General features: G+C 42.7%; 1 protein-coding gene and 1 pseudogene across 1 annotated transcript in view; one reads left to right on the forward strand and one right to left on the reverse strand.

Moving 5' to 3' along the window:
- Positions 1-478: 478 nt before the first annotated feature.
- On the forward strand, positions 479-1,211 carry LOC110324702 (annotated as a pseudogene).
- Positions 1,212-1,783: 572 nt separating this feature from the next.
- The window catches only part of Bzw2 (basic leucine zipper and W2 domains 2), a 59,194-nt gene continuing 36,615 nt past the window's right edge, over positions 1,784-24,362 (reverse strand). The window contains exons 6-12 of the mRNA XM_021201575.2: positions 23,153-23,288; positions 18,348-18,457; positions 13,993-14,163; positions 11,870-12,016; positions 10,729-10,867; positions 2,891-3,013; positions 1,784-2,258 (exon numbers count right to left, since the gene is read on the reverse strand). Of these exons, the coding sequence (XP_021057234.1) occupies positions 2,230-2,258; positions 2,891-3,013; positions 10,729-10,867; positions 11,870-12,016; positions 13,993-14,163; positions 18,348-18,457; positions 23,153-23,288 (855 nt within the window). The 3' untranslated portion in view covers positions 1,784-2,229. The remainder of the gene's footprint in view (positions 2,259-2,890; positions 3,014-10,728; positions 10,868-11,869; positions 12,017-13,992; positions 14,164-18,347; positions 18,458-23,152; positions 23,289-24,362) is intronic.

Consider the following 24,362-nt stretch of genomic DNA (forward strand, 5'->3'; position numbering starts at 1 on the left):
CCCCCCCACTCACTCCCCCTTCTTGGCCCTGGCCTTCCCCTGTACTGGGGCATATAAAGTCAAGACCAAGGGGCCTCTCTTCCCAATGATGGCCGACTAGGCCATCTTCTGCTATCTATGCAGCTAGAGACACAAGTTCTGAACACGAGTTAGTTCATATTGTTGTTCCACCTACAGGGTTGCATCGCCCTTCAGCTCCTTGGGTACTTTCTCTAGCTCCTCTTTTGGGGGCCCTGTGTTCCATCCGATAGCGGGCTGTGAGCATCCACTTCTGTGTTTGCCTGGCACTGGCATAGCCTCCAATATATATAAAGAACACAGTAGTTTTTAATAGATAAGAAATGCAGACTTCCGGTCTCGCCGCCGAGAGCCGGTGCGGCTGTGAAGGCCAGCGCGACTCAGTCCCGCTGCTCGCCCGGCACGGTTTTGGTTGTCCGCTCACCTCTCCTGACTCGCGGTGCTCAGAAAGGTGGCAGTAATGCTAACGCTGGCAGGCAAGTTGAAGCGGGATGAAGATCTTAAAGGATCCCAGACATCAGCGTCCACATCTGACTCTACTCGGAGGTTTTCGGTGAGAGATAAGTTGCTTGTTACAGAGGTTGCAGAACTTGAAGCTAATTTACCTTGTACCTGTAAAGTACATTTTCCTGATCCAAACAAGCTTCATTGCTTTCAGCTGACTGTGAGCCCAGATGAGGGTTACTACCAGGGTGGAAAATTTCAGTTTGAAATTGAAGTTCCAGATGCCTACAACATGGTGCTTCCCAAGGTGAAATGCTTGACTAAAATCTGGCACCCCAACATCACAGAACCGGGGGAGATTTGTCTAAGTTTACTAAGAGAACATTCCACTGATGGTACTGGCTGGGCTCCCACTAGAACATTAAAGGATGCCGTTTGGGGATTAAACTCTTTTATTTACCGATCTTTTGAATTTTGATGATCCACTGAATAGTGAAGCTGCAGAACACCATTTGCGGGACAAGGAGGACTTTCGGGACAAAGTGACTGAATACATCAAAATGCTATGCCAGATGATAAGAGGAGAGCTCGCAGGTCTGAGGACTTTGCCACAGTTGTCTCTGATGATCCTCGTACTCCCTTGTCAGCCCTTCGGGATTGTCCCAGTCCTTCCTGCGACCGTGCTGTCGTTAAGGAGACCCTCCGGGCTGCCCACTTGTAGGTGGCGAACAACATTAAGAATACATTAAGAAAGTGTGTCTGGGCCTCGGGAGAGTTGTCTGCTTTCTTTAACGTGTTTACTGAAACTACTGTCTAGGCTGTATGGTGGAATCCCTCCGAAGTTGTAAGGAACTCACCACTGAGGATGTAGTTAGTGCTTGCTTCCTTTCCCCCAGCAATCGGTGTCCTGCACAAGTGATGTAATGACATGTTCCGTGTGACTGGCAGATTGGCAATAAAAAACCCCTCTATAAACAGTGATTGGATGCACATTCTCTTAGCTTCTTCCATGAATGTTGGCCGTACCTAGATGTGAAGCATCCTAGAATGCATAGTCACTGTAGTAGACCTTACTGAAATGCGTATTTTATTTAATGTAAGTATATTTTGGAGCAGATTTGTAATTTGTACAAGAAAATGCCTCCATTTAATGTTTGAATAGGAAAAAAAAATGATGACACCTTTATAAGAAGTAGTGTTAAACAAACCAACCAACCTCGGGGGGGCCCATAAGATGGCTTAGCAGATGCCCAGGCTTGTTCTCCCATATCCCACCACACACTATACTAATAAATAAAACACGCTCTGACCATATACACAAGGATTTTTAAAAAGCCGTTTATTTTAAAAAACTGGTTTGTCAAATCACATACACGAGCAGAAGAAACACAACTATTGAAGTGGCCCTGTAATACAGACACCAGTGGGGCGTTCACACAGTACCTGAAAATACAGCTAAAAAAAGGGGTCTTCTGAGTATTGAGCTTCAGGTTCCTACCTGACCCCTTGTTGAATGGCTTTAGTTAGCGTACAGTGAGAGGTAGAGTCCCAAGTGTAGTAGCCGACGTCTCAGGGCTCCATTGAAACAAAACAGAAATGAAAACGCCTTCCCCGGGGGAGCGGGGGAGGCCTCGCCTATCATTTATTTCCTTGGTGCAAACAGAAGCCAAGTTTCCCTCCCCAAACGCTTCAGCATTCCCAACCGAAAAGTGTGGCATTTTAATTTTTTTATTCTTTTTATTTTTTTAGGCAGTGTGCTGGAGACATTTAGCTTTCTTCGCCTTCTGATTCCGATTCTAAGAGAAAAGAAAGACAAATCAGGCATTATCAGATTATGGATGAACTTCTAATGAGCAGCCCAATGCCATGGGATGTTATGGATATCAGCCCAATGCTTGGGATATTTTTACCATGTATTAGTTAGGCAAAATAGTTACACATGAGAACAGATCGAAAACCCTCCCTTCCCTAACTTTTGCTTCCCAGTGAACTCCAGCTTTCTAACAACGCAGTAAGTCCGTGTGCATCATTAAACAGTATAGCCTTTGATTAGCTGGGTCATCAAGGACCTGCTTTTCATTCTGTGCTTCGATCTCCAGCAAGACTTACCTGGCAAAGGTGCGGAAACCCCCTCCAACCCCACCATGTGTGGTCAAGTGGATGATCCGAGTTTGTTTTTATTTTTTCTTTTTAAAAATGTTATTACCTTGCTTTCAGAAATGAACACTGAGATGTAGGCAGAATAAAAATCTTTGCATATGAAGACACAGTGAGAATTTTAAGAGGGAGGGAGGGAGGGAGGGAGGGAGGGAGGGAGAGAGAGAGAGAGAGAGAGAGAGAGAGAGAGAGAGAGAGAGAGAGAGCGCGAGCCTAAAATAAAGCAATACGCATTTGACTAGTGACCATGAGGGTTGTTATATGAAGTTACCTTCTTCTGCATTTTGTAACCACTCTACAAATTTCTTCATCTGGTCAAGAAAGACGCTCTTGCCTTTGGCAGCATGTGCTTCTTTATACCACTTCAGTATCGCCTCTTCGCTCAGAACGTCGGCTGTAGTCAGAAAGCAAGGTTGCCAAGTTACCACACAGAATGTCATGTTTTTTTTTTTTAAAAAAAACAAAAAAAACCTCTGGGTGTGGGGGCGGTTCTGGAGAGGTGGCTGTGGAGTTGTAAGCATTTTCTGTAGAATCACGAGGCCAAGAATTCAGATCCCAGCATGGATCTGTGTCCAGAATAAGCCTGTCACCCCAGCTCCCAGGCTATGCGTGTGGGAGACAGGATTGCTGTGGCTTGCTGAATCCTAGCAGAGCCATTGAGAAACTCGAGCTCTGGCTCAGGGTAAGATGAGATAGATGACACCTGACTTCCTCTCTGGCCTCCATTAAAGCATCTTTCTTAGACACTCCCCACCCCCGCCCCCAAAGCTCATTTCTAAGCAGCTCAGACATGTATCCTTATAATCAGCTTAGTAAACGCTTTGGTGATGAGTGATGTCACCTCATCAGTTAGGATACAGTGATAGCAACACAGGTCAGTACCAAGACAAGGACATCTTTTATTTCTTGGGGGGTTGGGTGGGGGAGGGGCAAACGAATCAACAATTCCAACAGTTTAGAAAACCATGACCTGATAAATTCTACTGAAACCTGATTACAATGCAAACTTAGCTATGGGCTACATCCACATAAATGACATCCACGTAATCCCAGGAGTTGGAAAGTGGAGGCCGAAGAATCAGCCATTCAAAGTCATGCCAACTGCTCACTGAATGCTAGACTAGGTAGCCCACACAGGACCTGGTCTCATGAAGCAGGCAGGGAAGGAGCAACCAAATGGCTACAGTTTCTTTTAAGGAGATTTTCTTTTTGTTGAGGAGAAATGGCAGGCGAACAGACAAGAGGGAGGAAGGGGGCAGGGATGAGGCCAGCAAGCAGATAAAGACCTTCAGGGGTGAGATCGCTAGGCAACCCAACCTTCTACTACTACTACTACTACTACTACTACTACTACTACTACTACTACTACTTCTTCTTCTTCTTCTTCTTCTTCTTCTTCTTCTTCTTCTTCTTCTTCTTCTTCTTTTAAAAAAAAGAAGTACACTGTAGCTGTCTCAGACACACCAGCAGAGGGCATTGGATCCCATCACAGATGGTTGCGAGCCACCATGTGGTTGCTGGGATTTGAACTCAGGACCTCTGGAAGCGTAGTCAGTGCTCTTAACCACTGAGCCATCTCTCCAGCCCCCAACCTCAGCGCTTCTCACGCTCACTGATGCTGTGACCCTATACGACAGTTCCTTATGTCGTGGTGACCTCCAACCATAAAATTTATTTTTGTTGCTAGTAGTTCATAACTGTAATTTTTGCTACTGTTATGAATCGCAATGTAAATATTCGACAGGCAGGATATCTGATATGCAACCCCTGTGAAAGGGTCATTCAAGTACTTTCTCTATACCTCAGTCAGAGAAAGACACAGCAAAAAAAAAAAAAAGGTGTTAGGCATCTATCATCTAAGATTGTAAATGGCATCCATTAAGTTATCATTAATTACCATGAACTGAGGACACTTAAGGAAAGGAGAATATGAAGACGACAGTCTACACACTCTGCTGGGGTCCTACAGGGCTGCCCTTTGGGATTTCGTTCCCTGGAAGAGTCCAATCCATCATATGTACTGATAAATGCAATATTGACATACCCTTCTAATGACATGTTTGCAATTATAATTTTGATTGATAGACATCACAGAAATTACGGAATACAGACAACATTCATTTAAAACATCAGTACCATTTTCATAACAAAAATAATTAGTTTTACTTTACTTTTCTTTAAAACCAACAACTACAAAAACTAGCTTTTAGAAAGGGCTCTTGGATTAAATTGAAGAAACAGGGAGGGAGGCCCTGGAGAGGTGGCCCAGCAGTTAAAAGCCTTGACTGATGATTTTCCAGAGGACCCAGGTTCAATTCTCAGTACCCATGTGGCAGCTAACAATCATCTCTTATGTCAGTCCCAGAGGATGGGATATCTTCTTCTGGCTTAACACACGTTCATATAAAATAAATAAATGCATGTGGCTGGTTTAGAAAACATTGTTCCATTTAAAACAATCATTTAATGTACTATACTTTGCAAATTAAAGCTGTCTAGACTTATTAATTCATGTGTACAGGATACCTTGGTATATAAGAGTCATGACCCCACAGAAGGATTCTAATACTACAGCCTTTTTGATGCTTCTGTTTTCAGCTTCTCATACCCTGGACCACCAGTTCCAGCCCATTTTTCAAAAAGGGAAAAATCCCTTGGTTATAGCCTTAGGAAGTAAGTTGTTGCCTATTCAAGACTGCTCTGCAGCAACTTCTCAAGCAACTTCTCAAGAGCACTAGCTAGGGTTTGAAGAACCTCATAAATGGTCCATTGTCTTTAAGACACTAGTAATTTAGATTTCAGTCTTTTCCAAATCCTTTTGATCATGAACCCCTTCAGGAATACAAGAATTTTCAGCTTGTGTGCCTAGTCATATGCAGTTTTTGGCCCCTTCCTCTCTGAACTACTATTTTTTTTTAAATACGTCATAAGACACAACACATATGGGAAATTGACAAATATATAAATGGAAACTGCATTCGTTCTGCACATGGATGAATGCAGATTGTACAGAGCAAGCCAGACATCTGATTTTCCCTGCTGCTCAGGGATGGTGCTTGCAGGCTTTCTGAAGGCAGAGCCCATTCTTCTGTCTTGTCTCATCAGCCCAGAGAGGACAGAAGGAGCCATACACGTACTAAAATGTGTCAGTGACAGGATGGAAATGATACCCACAGGCTGACAAAACCGTATCAAATATATTGTCTGCTCAAATCACCTCACAGAACAATGGAGAGGTCCGAGAAGTTAAGAACCCCATTCATTAATGAATATTTTTTTGAAAGACCAAATTTCTAGCACTAGGGAAGTAATAATAAAAAGAACTACAGCCACTAACTACCTGAGACAGTTAGGCACACTGGGGATTAAAAAGCTTAAGAGGGCTAGGGCAATAGCTATGGCTAAGTGTGCACTGTCTTTCTGTTTTCCCCCTGAGATCCTTTGGTTTCCAGCACCTACAAGGTGTTGGCTCATGACTAGCTTCCTACACTCCTCCAGAGGAAACCTTCTGGCCTTAGAGGGCATCTGCACACATCTAAGGCGGGTGTGATGCAAATGCCTTTAATGCCACCACTGGGGACAGAGAGGCAGATGGATTTCTGTGAGTTCAAGGCAAGCCTGGTGTACGTAGTAAGCATTTTTCTAAGAGAAGGTTTTATTCTCTAGCTCAGGCTAGCCTGACCTTGCAATCTTCCCGCCTCAGCCTCCTTGTGAAGCTGGGATTACAGTCCAGAGCCACCAGGTGTTTTTTTGTCCTACTAAGAAAAAGTGGGAGAAGGGTTTGTTGAAATTACAAGCAAATAGTGTTCCCTCAGAGTAGATGGCATATTTTCCTTCCATCTTGTAATTTAGAAGAACTCCTTTGTTTATGTAATTTCCAGCACCGAACAAGAGAGTGGCCACATAGCATGCATTCATTATACAAATAGTAGACAAATGCAGGAAACAACAAAGAAGCCAAGAGCAACTTAGCTTTACTATATGTTACATATATAGTTAAATTTAAAATCCAGAATTCTGGCTATCCTAGAACTTGCTTTGTAGCCCAGGCTGGCCCCGATCTCGCAAATCTCCCTGCCTTTGTCTCCCAAGTGCTCATGCTAGAGGCATGCACCACCACTGCCTGGCTCACTTTTTTTCTTATAACCAAACCAACCAACCAACCAACCAACCGCCTTAGAATAAGAAATGCCATTTTAGAAATATTTGTATAAGGCACAGCACAGAGTTTAACCTATGGGTTTTCTGTAAATCAAATGCAGCCAGGCACAGTGGTGAGGGTGAATACCCTTCACCTCAGCATTTGGGAGGCAGAGTCATGGGGAAACTCTGAGTTCAAAACTAGTGTGGTCGACACAGAGTTCCAGAACATGAGGGATACTGGGAGAGACCCCTACCCCTCAATAAAGACCCTCAGAGGCCAGAGACATGGGAACCCTGGAAGTCAGATTACTGGTAGGCAGCTGTGAGCTAGCTCCCTGATGTGGTTCTGGGAACTGAACCCAGGGCCTCAGTAGCATGCACTCTTAAAACTGCGGATCTCTGACACCCTCGTCTGCAAGTTCTCCAGAGCTAGAAAAAGAGAGCTTTAAACTCACTGTTCATCCAGCTTTTCCAGGCACAATACAAGAACATCTAAGTCCCCATAGAAACAGATGAATCACAAATCTATCTCCTGCTGTACAAGTGCCCGCTGTGTAAAATAACATCAAAGCGGAAAAACTGATTATGAGTAAAAAATAAATAAATAAATATGGTGACCTAGCAACACTCGTAACGGTGGTAGGAACAACCATCCTTCAGGGATTTCCTGTTCGAGAGAAGATAGGATTATTTTATTAAAAAAAAAAAAAAAATCTTGTATGTATATGTCTCATGGAAAATTACAAATTGCCAAAAATTTAATACTTTTAACATCTCAGTAATATATATATATATATATATATATATATATATATATATATATACTAAAAAAACCCAAAATACCAAAAACCAACCAACTAACAAAAAATCCGATTTCCATTCAAACCAGCAAAATAAATGTGATGCAGGTGCCCTTCCAGCTATAGACATGTCACCCAGCCTCTGGTACCAGCTTCACTCTGTGCTTCTGTGAACAGCTTCCATCACATGCCTACTATCATGGTTTGAAACCCACCGACTCCATTTTCCCAAACGAATATTTTTTTTTTCTACAAGTTATTTCAGTCAGGAACTGTGGTTACCACAATACAAAAAGATGCAAGGGCAAACCATGCTGATGCCGCTTCTAATGACAAGTCATCTCTTTCTGTCTTCCTTCCTTTCTTTCTATGCATTTAATAAAATAGTAAAATGGGGGCATTAATAGAGAAATTAACATTTAAGCTCTGGTGCCTCAGACAGAACACCTTCCAGTAAGACTGTGTTTGGTTGCAGAGGCGGGCGTGGGTAGGAAGCAAATGTAGAACCCCTTTCTCAGGCCTTAGAAGAGTCTGCTGTGGTACAGGTGGGCAAAGCTGCTGGCTAGGTGCTGGCAGTATAACCTGAATATTTCATTTTATACAAGTGAGGGGGGTGCAGAGCACATGCAAGACACCATGTCAGAGGAGGCTGTCAGATCCCTTGAATCTGTCATTATGGATAATGGTGAACCACCATGAGGGTAATGGATACTGAGCCCAGGTCCTCTGCAAGAGCAACTTGTCCACTGAGCTACCTCTCTTGCCCCCAGGGTTTTCTTTATATTTATTTATGTAGCTTGGTGTTTTGTCTGCATTCGTGTCTCAACGTCATATGCATGCAGTGCCTGAGAAGGGGTTTGGTTCTCCCAGGGAGATGGAGTTACTGACAGTGAGTAGTAACTATGTGGGTGCTGGAATTGAATCCGGGTCCTCTGGAAGAGCACCCACTCAGTGCTCTTAACTGTTGATCCCCCTCTCTAGTCTGCAGGTTTAATGAGACATTCGCTTGGTGAGCCTCAAATTTAAAGACAAGTATCTTTGGTCCCCATCCAATTAGAAGTAATGATGAATCATTTCGAATGACACTTAGCAGTTACTCCATTTTTAAATTTTAAACCAAATTATGTTGGGTCTATTTATTGTGTGAGTGTTACAGTGAGCCACATGTGGCGATGAGAGGACAACTTGAGCTCTTTCCATCACATGGGTACCAGGGATCTAACTTCAACTGTCACCTTCGGCAGCAAGCTCCTTAATCTATTGTGTCACCCTCCTGGCATGGTTACTATATCCTTTTACTAAAATAGTTATTACGAAATACCTCCTTGTCTTAGTTAAGGTTTCAGTTGCTGTGATAAAACACTGACCAAAAGCAACTCGGGGAAGAAGGGGTTCATTTCAGCTTACAACTTGTGGTCTATCATCCAAGGAAGTTAGGCAGGAACCTAAAGGTCATGCCCTGCTTACTGGCTTGTCCCTTATGACTTACTGGCTTTACTTAAGAGCTGTATACAGTGCCACCAGCCTAGGGATGGTACCATCCTAATGAGTCACTTGTATTAAGACAATACCCCAGAGGCTTGCCCATGGGCCACACTGATGGGGGCATTTTCTCAAATGAGGTTCCCTTTTACAAGAAGTACTCATGTTAAGAATCTGGATGGCCAATTCAAATTCATAGCAAAATACCACTAAGCATTAAAAAAAATAATAATAACGATTAGTCAATCAGGTCAAAAATTTTGCAACACAAAGTCTAAAGGTATTATTCAAAGTAGACAAATCTGCTGGGCAGGGGTGAGAGATGCAGGTGTGCATTACCCTAGTTAAACTCAGGTGGTTAATGAGAAAAAAGACATGGAAGACAAAGAGGGGCAGGGTGGAATAAAGGAGACCAGAAGGAGTGGGGGTGGGTGGGTAGGAAGGGGACAGGAGTGGGTAATAGGGCATGTGCGAATATGAGCAAAATGCATTTTATGTTCAACTGATACTAGTAAAAAAAAAAAAACTATGAAAAACACAGCAGACAGTTCTAAAAACACAATGGGGAAGTCAGCGTTTCGCTTATGATACAGGGCTACTGCTACTTATGTATAGAACACCTCTAATGGGCCTTTCACAATGTTCAAAATCTATCTCCCAGTTGCTCCTTTTCCCCTCATAAAACTATGTAATCCGGCCCTCAAGCAGCCAAGCATCACTCCTGCATGCCGTAGGTGTGGAGACTGGGATCAGTTAGCGCGCTCAAAGTTCATTTTTAGTGCTGGTTGTCATGGCAACCGAAACCTTCTAAATACAATGAGGAGACAGTAAATGTGAATATTTAAAAATAGCCTTGTCTTAGAAAAACAGGAGAATGGCTGGGCCAAATAACTAAAATGTCAAGTGAAAGGCTAATTATTGCAGTAATTTTCAAGTCAGTCTTATAGCACCTAAATGGGTCCAAACGCAGTATATATAGCATTTTGATAATCACAGTTATTTGAGCTAATTGTTTCAATTCAGAAGCAGACTCAATTATCTTATATAATTATACTCATTCACTATAGCGAAACAACCAGTTCATCCCATCTTCTGGCAGCTTTTGACCAGTAAGTGTTCAGGTGCCTAACTAGCAAGGGTCCTGATGTAGTGTGGACCAAGCCTGTGACTTCTCTTTTTCTGTGACATAGACAACCTCCAGAACTTTCCCCAGTTACCATCTGTGGTGTTCCTCCATGAGGACAGGCTTGTGACCTCTGCCTGTACTGGCTGGTTTTGTGTGTCAACTTGACACAGGATAGAGTTATCACAGAGAAAGGAGCTTCAGTTGGGAAAATGCTTCCATGAGATTCAGCTGTGGGGCATTTTCTCAATTAGTGACCAAGGTGGGAGGGCCCCTTGTGGGTGGTGCCATCTCTGGACTGGTATTCTTGGGCTCTATAAGAAAGCAAGCTGAGCAAGCCAGGGGAAGCAAGCCAGTAAGGAACATCCCTCCATGGCCTCTGCATCAGCTCCTGCTTCCTGACCTGCTTGAGTTCCAGTCCTGACTTCCTTTAACAGCAACATGGAAGTGTAAGTTGAATATGCAGGAATAGAAACCCCGACGAAGACACTGCCTTACCCATCTCTGTTCTCACAGAGCTTCAACGAAGACAGAGGCATGGCGAGGGAGCAGGGCCCGTACCTTTATAAAAGAGCACCACTATCTTCTGGAAGGCCTTCATGAAGTGGATGTTGTCGTAGCAGTATTCCTGAACCTTCTGCAGGAGGACGAGCTCGGACTGGCCTTGGGAACTGAACACGGCCAGCAGGGGAGCGTATTGCTGGGACGGAGCAGAGGAAGAGGTGTGACCCGGAGCCAACACTGTTGGAATCCCAACAGCAGCACCTTGGAGGTATCTTGTTCGTGGTTATTATGTTATGTCCAACTACAGTGAATTTTATACCAGTGGATCTCAGTAGACTTTATTCACTGTACCCACTAAGGAGACCAAATAAGACTCTACTGCATTGCACAACCCATTGTGTATACTGGGCACTGTGGAAGTGCAATCAAATCCTCACAGGCTATGGTGCAGCCTAGCTCCACAGTTGGGATAGTGTGGTTCTACTACCCTATGTCCCACGCACTGCAAGTCACCTGAAGGGTCTCTTTCTGTTGTTCCCACATCCCAGATATCTCTGGCTTTCCATTAGTGCTAGAGAGCTTTGCCTAGGCCTGACTCACTTCTCTTTCATGGAAATGTCCCCTTTCTGGAACAGTGTGTGTTCCCTCCTTAGAACTCAGAGAGACTGAAAGTCATCGTCTATGACCACCTAGGTGACATTCTGACCTTGACTTCATAACTGAACTCTACATGCAAGATCTACTATGGTCACCTTAGTACAAGAGCATGCGGATCTGTACCTCAAAATATTCAACTGACACGGTCAAGTTACTTCTCTAATTCTAATGTCTATTCATAGCTTACTTAAGGATTTTGGCCTTTTTTTTTTTTTTTTTGGTATGGAACATAGTCAAAAATGAGCTCATATTTCTCTTTAATGTATGATGTTATAGGTGACTGCACACTCCAGATGTCTTTTATTGAGAACCTACTTGGAGATGTTTCATGGTCTTACATTTGAAACATTTTAGGCAGCAGCAGATTTGACAAGGAAAACAAGGGTATTTTTCCATTTGGTTCTGGGGAAACGGGCTCCGCATTCACTTGTTCTTTCGTTTCTCATTACTTGTTTCAGGGTCTCCTATAGCCCAGACTGGCCTAGAACTGGTCTTTGTGCTCCCGCCTTCTGCGTGCTGGGTCCCTTCAAAGGCCCATTACCTTTAGGTGCTTCAGAGCCTGCTCCGCAACCAGCTCCTCCTTCTTGTTCCACTCCACCGCATTCATGATGCAGGTCCAGAGCAGCCCGATCACGGCTGTTTCCGGAAGATCGTTCCTTTTCATTTCCTCTTTGACGTAAAGCACCACCTAGGTTTCCATGGAAAGAGAGTCAGAGCAAATATAAAGCCTGGGGCTAGTCTTCTCGATGGCCTGGACAAGGAAAGGTTTGGGGCAGGCTGGGAAATCTTGGGTTCAGCTGCTCCATCTGTAATACACATTCTCAAATGATAAATGAAAAGTAGAAGACCTAAACTTAGCTCTAGACAAAAGCTGCTAGGTGACACAGAATAAGAGAAAGAATCTGTGTCCTGGATAATCATTATGTGGGTGAACCCTTTGGGTTCAGTAGAGTAGGGCACTGGAGTCAGACTGATTTTCCGTGGGTTTGAAGTAAGCAACAGGTCTGTGAAATTTTCTGTTTCTTAATGTTAAACGTCTCCATAGGTGTGTCTTGGGCTTGCCCAGATCCACTCCCTACAGTGTATCCTTAATTCCTACTCTTGAGATGACTCCCATGCCCCATCTCAGTGAAAAGTCCATTGGTAAAGAAACTGTAGAATGCAAAGGCACTTTCCTCTTCCCCTTCCCCACTTTCCAGACAGGGACCCTTTCTGTATACATGAGGATGACCATGAACTTACTATTCTTCTCTTTACTACCTCGTTGCTAAGATTAGCCACCATACCTGGTTTATGAGATGCTGAGATTGAACTGAAGGCTTGTATATACCAAGCAAGCTACACCCTACATTCTGTAATTTTCTTTCCTTGATTCATGTCAATCCAATGTATTCTGTAACTAGCAACACACCCTCTCCACCTCCCTTATTGCGAGAAGATAACTATTTTCTTTACTCCTGGGCTGAACTTCAGAAATAGAAGAGTGGGTTGAGTAGCTTTAGAGAGAAGTGGCTGGACTACCGGAGGCTTAGGAACAGGAACTTGTATGCATCTAAAAGCATGGCTATGGTTTTTCTCTGTCATTCACTCCTTGCCCTGTGGGCCCTGAAAGTCATTCACAGCTCCAGTTGGAATATGGCTGAAATCGCTGTAAGGCCATGGATGCACGAGCATTGGCTGTTCTAACGCCTCCACCTGGTGGACAGTTGCCAGTCTAAGCTTCTCCAGCTCTGGAGAAACCCGGTAAGGCTTAGAGTACAGCTGAAGCACACAGGGCCTTGGGAGGAGCAGAAGGACTCCCCTGCTAAAGCCCGAGTTTATCATATAGAAAGGATGTTTTTGTTTCTGTTTTTTATTTTTCCAGGTTAAAGAATGCCTTTCCAGATGTAAAAAAACAGTGATTGCTATCTAACACATAGCAAAACTATGCTTAAACATGGTTCTAAAACCTGTAGCTTTACACAGCTATTACAAAGGGGTGAACAAGATGCTGGCCCAACTGATGTTCCCCTGTGTGGATTTGCGTTTCCTTCTTCAAAGGTGCTGGAGTATATAGTCCAATGGTGGAGCTCTTGCTGTGTCCTGGGTTTGTCTCCAAGCAACACATTCATACCCAGTGATGCAAAAAGCCCAGCCTTGACACTAAGTACTAGTTAATGCTTAACACCAGGTAGGGAATCGACAATCCACCAGAAGTGCCACTGTATGGGAGATTTTACCAGCAGTTAGCCAAGTCTATATGTTGATAAAACTGTGTGATAATCATAGCAGCCTGGTAATAAAGTAAGCAGTGTGAACCAAAATAACATCAATTTCTAGAATGCCCCAAAATATAATAAAATAGGATTTTGAGTGAGTACCTTGAGCCAACTTCAATGCTAGGAGTAAGGGAATAGTATATGGTGATACATATCAGGGAGGGAAAGCTTATGTTATATAACCTGTGTAATTCTACACACACCCACAGCATGCATAGTTTTCTGCAGTGTTGGGATGTAAACCATGACCTCGTGAATACTTCAAGCGCTCAACCATTGGATACACCCACACCCATCAACCGTGTATGCTGTACTGGAGTTCATTCTGGTCTCCTAGCTCGCTGATGGGGGCCACCCTTACCCTTTATCTGTGGGTGCTGTGCAGGAGTTCACTACGGCCTCTCACCTCCTTGATGGGGCATTCCTGAGACAGTCGCTCTTGTAGCTCCTTCTGCAGCTCTTTCCTGGTGCCCAGTGACTGCTGGACTCGGAGAAAGTCTGACAGCTCCTTCAGCCCCGCGTCAGTGAAGTACTTAGCGAAATGATCCACACTCTGTCTGTTCACTGGGAAGAGTTCCTGAAGGAGAAAAGGAGGTGTGTAAACCACAGGCTATTCAAACTAGGATGGAATTCTCATACTAAAGCCACTTGGGATATCTCACATTCAGATGAGGAGGACTAAAATATTCCTATACAGTCTCTGAGGTAAGCACCTTTTAACATAAGATGATTTTATGAAAAGGATTGAGCAACATAGACAAACTTGCTTTGTTCACCGTACCCACCCATCTCTTTTTCTTTGCTTTAATTAACAATATAGCACAGGACTACATTTGCCGGACCACAGGAATATGATAAAAACTCTGAACAGTAATGAAATTGTTTATAAACTAAGAGGATGAAAACTGAAACCGTTTGCACAGCTTCCTTAATTGAGTTAACAAGGTTCTTTCTGTAAAGCTGAAATGACTGGAAACACTAGGACAAAAAAAATATATAAAATAAATAAATAAATAAATAAATAAATAAAAAAACCCACTCCACCCCAGGGACCTCCACTCATCCCAAGTAAATGCTGCAGCCAAGGATACTGTAAAGGAGGAATGGTGGACTTTGCTATCTACTTTCCACTAATGATGGTGGCTCTCAATTAAGGTCTGGGCAAGACCCAATCTAAACTTAACTCATCAATTGCTCAGGTTATCGCATAATTCTGATGGTGTGGGTTTTTTGTTTTTTGTTTTTTTTTTTTTGTTTTTTTTTGTTAAAACAACAACAAAAGGAACAGAACACCATAGCTGCTTTGATATTTTCATCACCTCATCTTCCCCTACGTAGCCTGGCACCTTCTCATAACCGTCTAATCCTGTGTGAATTCGGCAGCCAACTATGAAATGCAGGCAATTCCCAAAGCTCTCACATTCCCCCGACTGCTGGCAAGTCTAAAAACTGGGCACAGACTTTACATTGGTTAGATCTGCCTGCGTGTTGCCAAAGGCTCCATATCTCCAACTCAGTGCAAGAGCTGGCATGGGGCTGCCACTGAGGAGAGAGGCAGAGCAGAGGTTGCTGGGCCAGGACTTAAACCTCAACCTTCCCCTATCATCACTCCCAAATTTCCTTGGACTCATATTTTTATGTCAGAACAGAGTCAGTGGGAGAATCTATCAAATGTGCACGCATATCAAAATACTACTTCCCACCACACTGAAACTTCACTGTTAATATTTACAGTATCATTGTGTTAAAGTTTACAGTTCCATTCAAGACGTTCCAGATTTAGGGGAAGGGGCTAATTTCATTTTATGGAGTGGTCCCTCCCCTCCCTTATAATCAAACTGAAATTGGCACTTCCTTTAGAATGTTTAAAATAATCTCTATATCTAACAAGCATGTTTATACATGTGCAGGTCGTAGGACCCACTTGTGTGGGCTCTCAGAGGACAGCCTGTGGAAATCTGGTCTTTCCATATGTGGGTCCTGAGCAATCAGTTCCCAGGCTTGGCAGCAGGCACTCCTACCCATGTGTCCATATTGCCAGGCCTGACGTAGAAATGCATCAATACATTTAGCAGCTGATGTGGCTTATATAGCTAGAAATACTTAAGGACATTGCTGTTGGCACTAAGGTCAACACTGGCTCCATAGCTCAGTATAACCTCGGAACGGTCTTTGTCAGGAAGACGTGACTTCAAAATGGGATTTGATGTTATGGTCAAGTGCATGCCAATCATACTGTTCACATACAGTTCATGTATGAAGATGTGGTCTTAGCCTCATTTAGCCACATAGCATCATTACATAGGCCTTCCTACTACCAATAGTCTGTATTATTATTCAGCATGATCTGGTTTCCATTAGCTTTTGTCTATGTAATTTTCTCTCTATAGTGTTTCACCTGGACTTTTCCCTTTGTTTTTGATTTTGAGGTCGAGTCTCATGAGGAAAGGCTTCCATCTGACAAGGTACCAGAAGCCCAGCTTCAAACTCATGGTAATCCTCTAGCCTCAGCCCCCAGTTTTAGGATTATAGACAAGTACCACAAATTCACCATTAAAAAAAAAATTCAGTTTCTATCTGTGTGTTCCCATTCCCTTGAAGTTGATGCTATCTCATAAAAGCCAGGGTCTGTTTGCTTTCTTTCAATTATCCCCATACCCATAAATTCCTGGCACACATACTCAATGAATAAATAAAAGATAAGACCAACTTCTCCTTTTTCTAGGGATTTGAAATAGTTCCTCCCATCCCCTCTCCCCTTGAGCTATACAAATTTTTCCTTCATCTGTAACAGTGCTGAGTAATGGCTAACGTCAGTATTTTTGGGAACAGTTACATAAAACTTAGCTACATAGCTTCATGAAACAAAAATTACTCCCTTGAGAATATAACAGATGTCAAGTGTCTCATGGGTTGAGTCAAGAAATCTCAGGAACCTCCTGTACTTGTACACCACAAGCACCCTCTCCTTACCCCACTGATGTTGGAAGCACTTGGGAGAAACAGAATCTACACTTCTCTTTATCACAGCATGTAGATCTAGTAAGTAAGATCAGTAGTGTTTTCAAGACTCATGCATTTTTATATCCAGTGACCTAATTAACCAACCTACAGCTATTTAAGAAACAAGACTTTTTGAGTCTTTTGTGGTAAGTTGTGATAGATTCTATCTTTGTTTCCAATTACCAACTTCTCTCTGTCAAAGTGGATCAACAGAACCCCTCCCTCAGTGCTTCAGACAGAGGCAGAAGTAGCTAAATGTCCTACTCTATTTTTCCAGACTTACCAGTGACTTCTTCTCCTAATTTTTATTTTAAATGGTATTTATGGACATGTGTCAGAGTGTAGATAATATATGCAGGTGCATTTGAAGACCAGAAGAAGGCGTTGGGGCTTCTGGAGATGGAATTACAGGTGGCTGTGAACTACCTCTTCCTGACATGAGTGCTGAACCCTTAGCGTTTTTTTTTTTTTTTTTTTTTTCCAAGATAGGGTTTCTCTGTGTAGGCCTGGCTGTCCTGGAACTCACACTGTGGACCAGGCTGGCCTCAAACACAGAAACCCTCCTGCTTCTGCCTCCCAACAGTAGGCACTCTTAACCACTGAGCTACGTCTCCATGGAGCCACTTGCAGGTAGGTTTTTAATGTGCCTGAGGGCTTCAGTTTGGGACCTGTGTTTCTGCCCTATGCCATGCAGACACAATGTCCTAAATGGGAGATCCTTCAGTCTTGTTCCTGAAATGAAAAAACATGTGGAACCTAGCTGTGACTAGACAAGATCTAGCTAATTCATGGACAACTCACAGGCTCATCAGAAATGCTATGGTGGGCCTGGTGGGAAGGCTCGCTGGGTAAATAGGCTTGCCGCAAAGCCCACCAATCTGAGTTCGATCCCTATAACAACACAGTAGAAGAAAAAACTCCCAGAAGTTGTCCTGACCTTTGTATGTGCATCAGGGAATGCATGTAATATAATTCCGACTCCACATATCACAAATATCTTATTTGTTGAGAATGAGTTTTTTTTTTTGTTTTTTTTTTTTTAAATACATTAGTTTTTAAACATATAGTTTTTTAAAAAAAACTTTAGTTCTGCAAATAGTTATTTGATACTAAAGAAAGTGTTGGATTGCTTTTATTACTCTGGGGATTGCAACCAGGATGGCTTTGAGTGTGTTAGGCAAGCCCTGTACCACTGAAATACCACGACAGCCACCAGGAAAAAGCTTTACTGTTGATAAAATATTAATACCATGTCAACAACCTTCCAGAGTTGAGTGTTGATATCTCTTGTAATTTTGTATAAGTGGCTATAAGCACGCAAATGAGAGAAAGAACTTTAAGGGAAGGGTTTAATTTGGATCACAGTTGGGGGGATGGTGTTGGTGGGAGTGGTTTGGTTCACAGAGCCAATCAGGAAGCAGAGAAAGGGCATGCCAACATCAGCAGCTTCTCTCCTTTCCCCACTTTCCTCCATGTAGTTCGCTACCTCACAAGAAGGTCCTACAGCCTCCCCCTCCCCAGGTATTCCTCTCTAGAAAAGTCTCCCTGAATTCCCAGAAGTGATCCTTATGATTGTCCTAGGGGGGTAGTTTATTTATTTAAAATATATTTGAGTGCGTATAAGACTAAAACAGAATTTGTTTCTCTATGATAAGAAAAGGAACACACTCCAGTTCAGCAGAGACCCTGGTATGTCACTGTCACGACACCAGCCTGACACCAGTCATGCATACAAGCTTGATGCAAAAAACCACTTACTAGCAGCCTCTTGTCTATGTTGGCTTTTCTCAGTGAAGAGGTAACGGAATTGGCATCCTTCTCTGCCATCCAGGCTTTGAAAAGCTTGACAGCGAATGAGGCTGCGATGCCTGTTAAAAGAAAGTGAAAATGTCATCCCTGGGTACCAGATGCCACCTGTGAGTATGAACACTTCTGAACAGGCTTCCAGAAACGGGTGACAGCTAAAAGAGTTGATCCCGGAGACAGGAAAAGGTAGACAGACCTACATGCACAGCTCTCTATTCATACGAAAAAGAAAACGTCTTCATGAGCAAGAACCCAGGCATGGTGGCTCATGCCCTTGATGCCAGCCACAGGAAGTGGAGGCAGGAGCATCGCTGTAAGAGCCAGAACAGCTGGATCTACACAGTACGGTGTGAGGACAGGCAGGGCCACTTGCTGGTATTCCACTTATAAAAACAAAAACAAAGGAATATCAACAACAACAAACTCAACAATAAACATCCTTTTCAGCCAGGCAGGGGTGATGCATGCCTTTAATCCCAGTACTTTCAAGGCAAAGGCAGCAAGATCTCTTCAGCCCAAGGCCAGTTTTGTCTACAGAGCAAGTTCCAGGACAGGTAGGACTACACAGAGAAACTCTATCTGGAAAACAACAAAATTGATTTCATAGCAGGAGTACTGATTCCAATCTGGTATAACTTAATTATTCAAGTGTTTAATTCATTTCTTCATATTTACTAAATGTGTGCATGTGTGTATAGAGGCCAGAGGTCAACCCTGAGTTCCCCAGAGGCCCTCATCTTGTTTGGCTGGCTGTATTTTTTGCTCAAGACAGGGTTTCTTGTGTAGCCTTGGCTGTGCTTGGGTTAGCTAGCTCCGTAGACCAGGATGGTCTCAAACTTGCAGAGATCTGCCTGCCTCTGTTTCCTGAGTGCTAGGATAAAGGCGGGCCCGAGTAACACCAGCTCTTCATCTTTTTTGATGAGACGGGGTCTCTTCTGTGGCCCAAGGTTCCCCAGTTAGGCTAGGCTTATTGGACATTAAGCCCCAGGGATCCTGTTTCTGCTTCTCAGCGCTGGGATTACAAACATGTGCCACCAGGCCTGGGTTTCTACATGGTTTCTGGCTATTGAACTATAATATACCTAAAAAGCATTGATTGTGAGAACTTGGGGTGCCAAAAGTTCATTTGATAAACTAAGTAGTTTTGTTATCAAGGTTTATAAACCTTTATATTTAGAGGGATAAAGCTGTGCTTAGCAAATTCAGGCTGACTACTGGAGATTTTCACAGTATAGAATGTATCAGGATGAACGTTTTGATCTCTGATCAGAAAATGGCAGAGAACAGCTGAAGCTCAGGTCGACGCTGGTTATTTGTGCCGCCATCTATTCTGTGTTGCTTTTACTAGAAAATGGAACAATCGGACCTGGGGAAACATCCGATGCTCAGCACCAACAGGTCCACTGCAGTTGTACGAAGGCTGTGACAATTCTCACCAAGAGACAAGGGCAAAAGATGTCAAAGAACTGGCCAATAAATTTACTCCAGAGAGCCCAGGAAAGACAGAGAAGGCTTTCCACTCCATTCATCCCTTTCATGACATCTTCATGTCATGCCAGAAGTAAAAAGGCAGAGGAAGCCCAAGCTTGATGTGGGAGAGGCCAGAGAGCTCCATGGCAAGGGGCGTGGCTGGCTCAGGAATGGCCATGGAAATTGAGGTGGGTGCTGATGTCAGCTGGGCAGGCAGATGGACAGAAGGATAATCTGAGAAGCTATTTAAGATTTAACTCATAATTTCTAATTTTTTCTTCTGTTTTGTTGAGTTGGGGTCTTGCTGTGTAGCTCGGGTTAGCCAGGAACACACAATTCTCCTGCCTCAGCAACTGAAATGAAAAGAGTGTAGTTCTGGTGACAGCTGACTTAAGTGATGCCAAGAAGAACTGATAGTGACCGAAGAGAACTACTTATGTGGATGATCACCAACCTTTCAATGGGTGTTTCTCTTTGGACAAAAAAAAAATAAAATAAAATAAATCCTTAATGTTATTTCACAACACCAGGGCTGCTGAAAATTAAACACTTCTGGAATTTTTAAAAAGTAGTTTTGATAGATGTTTAGATGTTAATCAAGAAACCACTCAATCCCTTATCCATATTTGAATCTCGATTACTTCCAAAAATAAACAATTAGCTAGCTAGCAGACAACTTTTCTGTAAAGGCTCTGATTTCCAACTTTAAATTTATATTGCATTTGATGAAAACTTATGGCATAGTTGAATTATTGAATTCATTTTCCTAAATTGAACATTCTGCCTAGTATTGGTGACAGAAGCAGTTGCCAACGTCTCCTTTACTGCTTTCTAAAAGAACTCCTACTTTGGTCATATCGGGCTGATTTCTGATTAGCCTCAGTCTTGGCACCCCCTCCTCCTTCATTATTCCAGTGGCCATGCTATCTGCTTCATACTGCTGGCAAAGCTCCTGAGCCTATGGTAAGTGACATTCTGCTGAACAAACCAGAAGGGAGACACGTGCCGTGGCTGATCTGAAGAATCCTGAAAATGACGGGGGGAACCATGATGCGATGAGGTCTATGCCATGAATGATCTTCCTATTCATTCTGAAGTTTGCCCTACCTTTAGAACTATTATTTCATTTAAAGAAATATGGGCAGGCAACATGGCTCAGCAGTTAAAGGTGCTTATGCAAGCCTGATAACAGGAACTCAATGCCTAAGCCATCTACATAAAAGATCTACATAGAAGAGAGTTGAATCTACAAAGTTGTCCATGATCAACACATGAGTTCTGTGGAAGTGAATATACATGCACACACACACCCACACACTCTAAAGAAATATGTGTACGTATTATAAGGTCAAGAATCTTATGCTGACTACTCTTGAAGATGATTTTTCTTTTTGTGCAGTTGGAGGAGAAAGCCAGGTCTACAGGTGCTCTGTCACTTGAGAACCGCCCCAACTTTAAACATTATTTGTAGTTCACAGAAATCAATATAACTTCAATATAATTAGGTAATGACATAAAAATAAGATTATTCTATACTCTGTATTGTAAGGTAGAAAGCAAAGCATGATTGAACTTTGGAACCTAAAAAAAAAAAAAAAGGTATATTTAAACCTATCACTTTGTATTAAACAAGACTCCCTATGAAAAACCTGGAATGATTTTGTAGTTACTCTCCTAGTGAGCGGAATGATTCTATTCTTTTTAATAGTTACTATATAGGGTTGAACAAAGGTATAATTTCTTTCCACCCTTAATTAGAAATCAACATTTAAACATCTAGTTTCTAATGATGGTGAAGAATGAGGGAAAACCATGACACAAACACAAGGCCACTCCCATAGCAAAGGTTTCCTTCCTGCTTTCCGATAACCCAATTTCAACCACAGAAACGACTACACTGAGCCATACAACTGCCACCTACATTCTAGAATGGTCATTGGCAGAAGAGGGCACCAGGTCCCCTGGTTGTAGGCATTATGACCTGTATGATGCTGTTGGGAACGGAGTCCTCACCTTTGACAGGGGCAGACCCTCTCACTAAGGTTTGACATTAACTAGTAAGGTAGTTATTTTCTGTTGTGATGGCTTAGGTAATTTAGTATTATCAGCATTTAGAGTACCTTCTTTTTCTGTGAAAAAAAAGCTAACAGCACAAGGTACATAAAGTTTCCTGAATTCTTTTTAGAATGATATTCAGTCAAATAGCCCAGTATTAACAATGTACTAGTGATTCCAGAATCATAAGCCAAACACTGTAGATGGTCAGCATAATGCCACCTGTCTCTTAATTTTTTTTTTTCCTTAGCTACAAGAGAACTATAAGCCCTCTCACTATGGGCATGAATGAAGCTGGGCCTTCCTACACGCAGGAGGAAAACTCCCCAGAAGAAACAGATGTTCTTACAAAAGCGCCTTTAATTTATTTTTTTTTAGGAAAATAACTGTTTTGCGTTAAACTGTAATTTGCATAGCATTATCCTCCTACAAGAGGACAGCCCACTTTTGTTTCATTCCATAATCAATTACTTCAGTAGTGCCGGCCAAACTCTTAATACTTTAACATTGTTTTGCACAAGCCTCTTTCTGTTGCAGCATTCTTGACTTTGAAATTATTCATTGTCTTTTGGACAATGAATGCCTTTCTTTAAAAAAAAGATATTTTATTATTTATGTGTAGGCTTGCCCATGTGCGTGTGCGTATGTCCAAGGTCAGAGAGTGTAGGGTGGCCTGGAACTGTGGTTACAGGCAGTGGTGAGCGGCTGGGAAAGGGACTCTGGTTTTCCACCAGAGCAGCAAATACTCCTAGCCAATGAACTATCTCACCCAGAATGTCTTAAACATGTGACTAAAATGAATACTAAAATGAAGATTTTTTTTTTTTTGTTTCGGGGGGGGGGATAGGTTGCAAATGGGAAATTTCTGACTTCTACTTTCTTTACTAGCTAGCATTTTATCTCCAAGGGCAAAAGGGTCCTACAAAGGGCAAAATGATGTGTTATTCACACAAAGAGCAGCCTCTGAGCTGGAAAAGTTTAGATCGAATCAATTTCAAGGTTATCCATAATCTGCAAGAAGAAGTCAAAAGCAACATACAACAGGTGTGCAGGTTCTTCTTCTAATTCCTTATAATGAACATGTACTTTAGAAACATCATTTCTGGGCAGTACATACACGCGCACACATGCACACACATACACACTCTCTCTTACATGGAGGGCAGACAGTTTTCTCCCTGTTTCCTGTATTCCCTTTCTTTTCCATCACACATGCGGTAAGCGTTAAGTACCTTCTTTGACTAAGCTGTCCGTGAAGAGACTGGTGAGGATGGTAGCTGGGAGGGTCCCATTGCCCAGCAGGATCCCAGACAGCATTGCCAACTTTGTCTGCTCTGCTTCAGAAAATGCTTTAAGGAAGAGGAGAAGCTGCAGGTAAAAAAGAGAGACGGAAAGAAAGACATTATGTATGAACCCAGACAGCAAGGTAGGAAGAAAAATGACAATGCAACGAGGTCATCCGTCCATGCCTAGGTGTGAAGTAGGTCACCATAGAGTGAGTGCAGTTAGCAGACTCTGGAAGCACATGTTCAATCATAAATGATAGTGTAGAAAGGAATGTTGTCTGACACAGTCCTTTCCTGCAGGTTCATGCACATGTGGCTATAAATAGTCACAATCAGGGACATTTGGGGAACAGAGTGTATACACGATGCACACTTGGCTATGCACATGGAGAAGAGGAAGCCCACAACAAACATGTTGTCTGAGATATACTGACTTTCACATCCCCCACCCCCGCGGGGCAATCACTTCCTCACCATGGCATATATTTCTGCAAAGAATAACATTTTATTTTTTTCATTGATTTACTTGTAAATGTGTGCTCTGTACGTATATGTGTGTGGGTAGGTATACGTGTGTACCCACATATACCTACCTACACACACACACACACACACACACACACACACACACACACACACGCATATGCAGGTGATGGAAGGCCAGAAGAGGGTGTCAGATCCTGGAACTAGAGTTGCAGGTTGTTGTAAGTCACCTGATATGAGGGCTAGGAGTTAACCTTGGGCCTCTTGTAAGAGCAGCAAGTATTCTAACTGCTGAGTCATCTGTCTCATCCTCCAGCCATATGAATATAACTTTTTGAAACACAAAACATAGCAGAAAACAAGAGTCTGCAGGAAGATCTATGAGGGAGAAGAGTTGTCTACGTTTCTGAAACACCAGCACCAAACACATTATTTCTTAGATCACGGTTTAACCACTAGCTTTGGTTAGGAGGCAATGGGAGATATGAGATAAAGGAATTTCTAAATAGAATTTGAGAAGACTCTTGACTTTAGGTGGTGGAGATGTGTGCATCCCAATACTTCTTAACCTTAACATTTTAGAGAGCGAGAGAGGGTTACTTAGAAAGTCTGAAACAAGCCGAAGCAAAGGGGATTTTATGTCCCTCTTCACTGTGACTTTTAAGTCCTCAGA

The sequence above is a fragment of the Mus pahari genome, chromosome 7 (assembly GCF_900095145.1).
Source record: "Mus pahari chromosome 7, PAHARI_EIJ_v1.1, whole genome shotgun sequence".
NCBI lineage: Eukaryota > Metazoa > Chordata > Mammalia > Rodentia > Muridae > Mus > Mus pahari.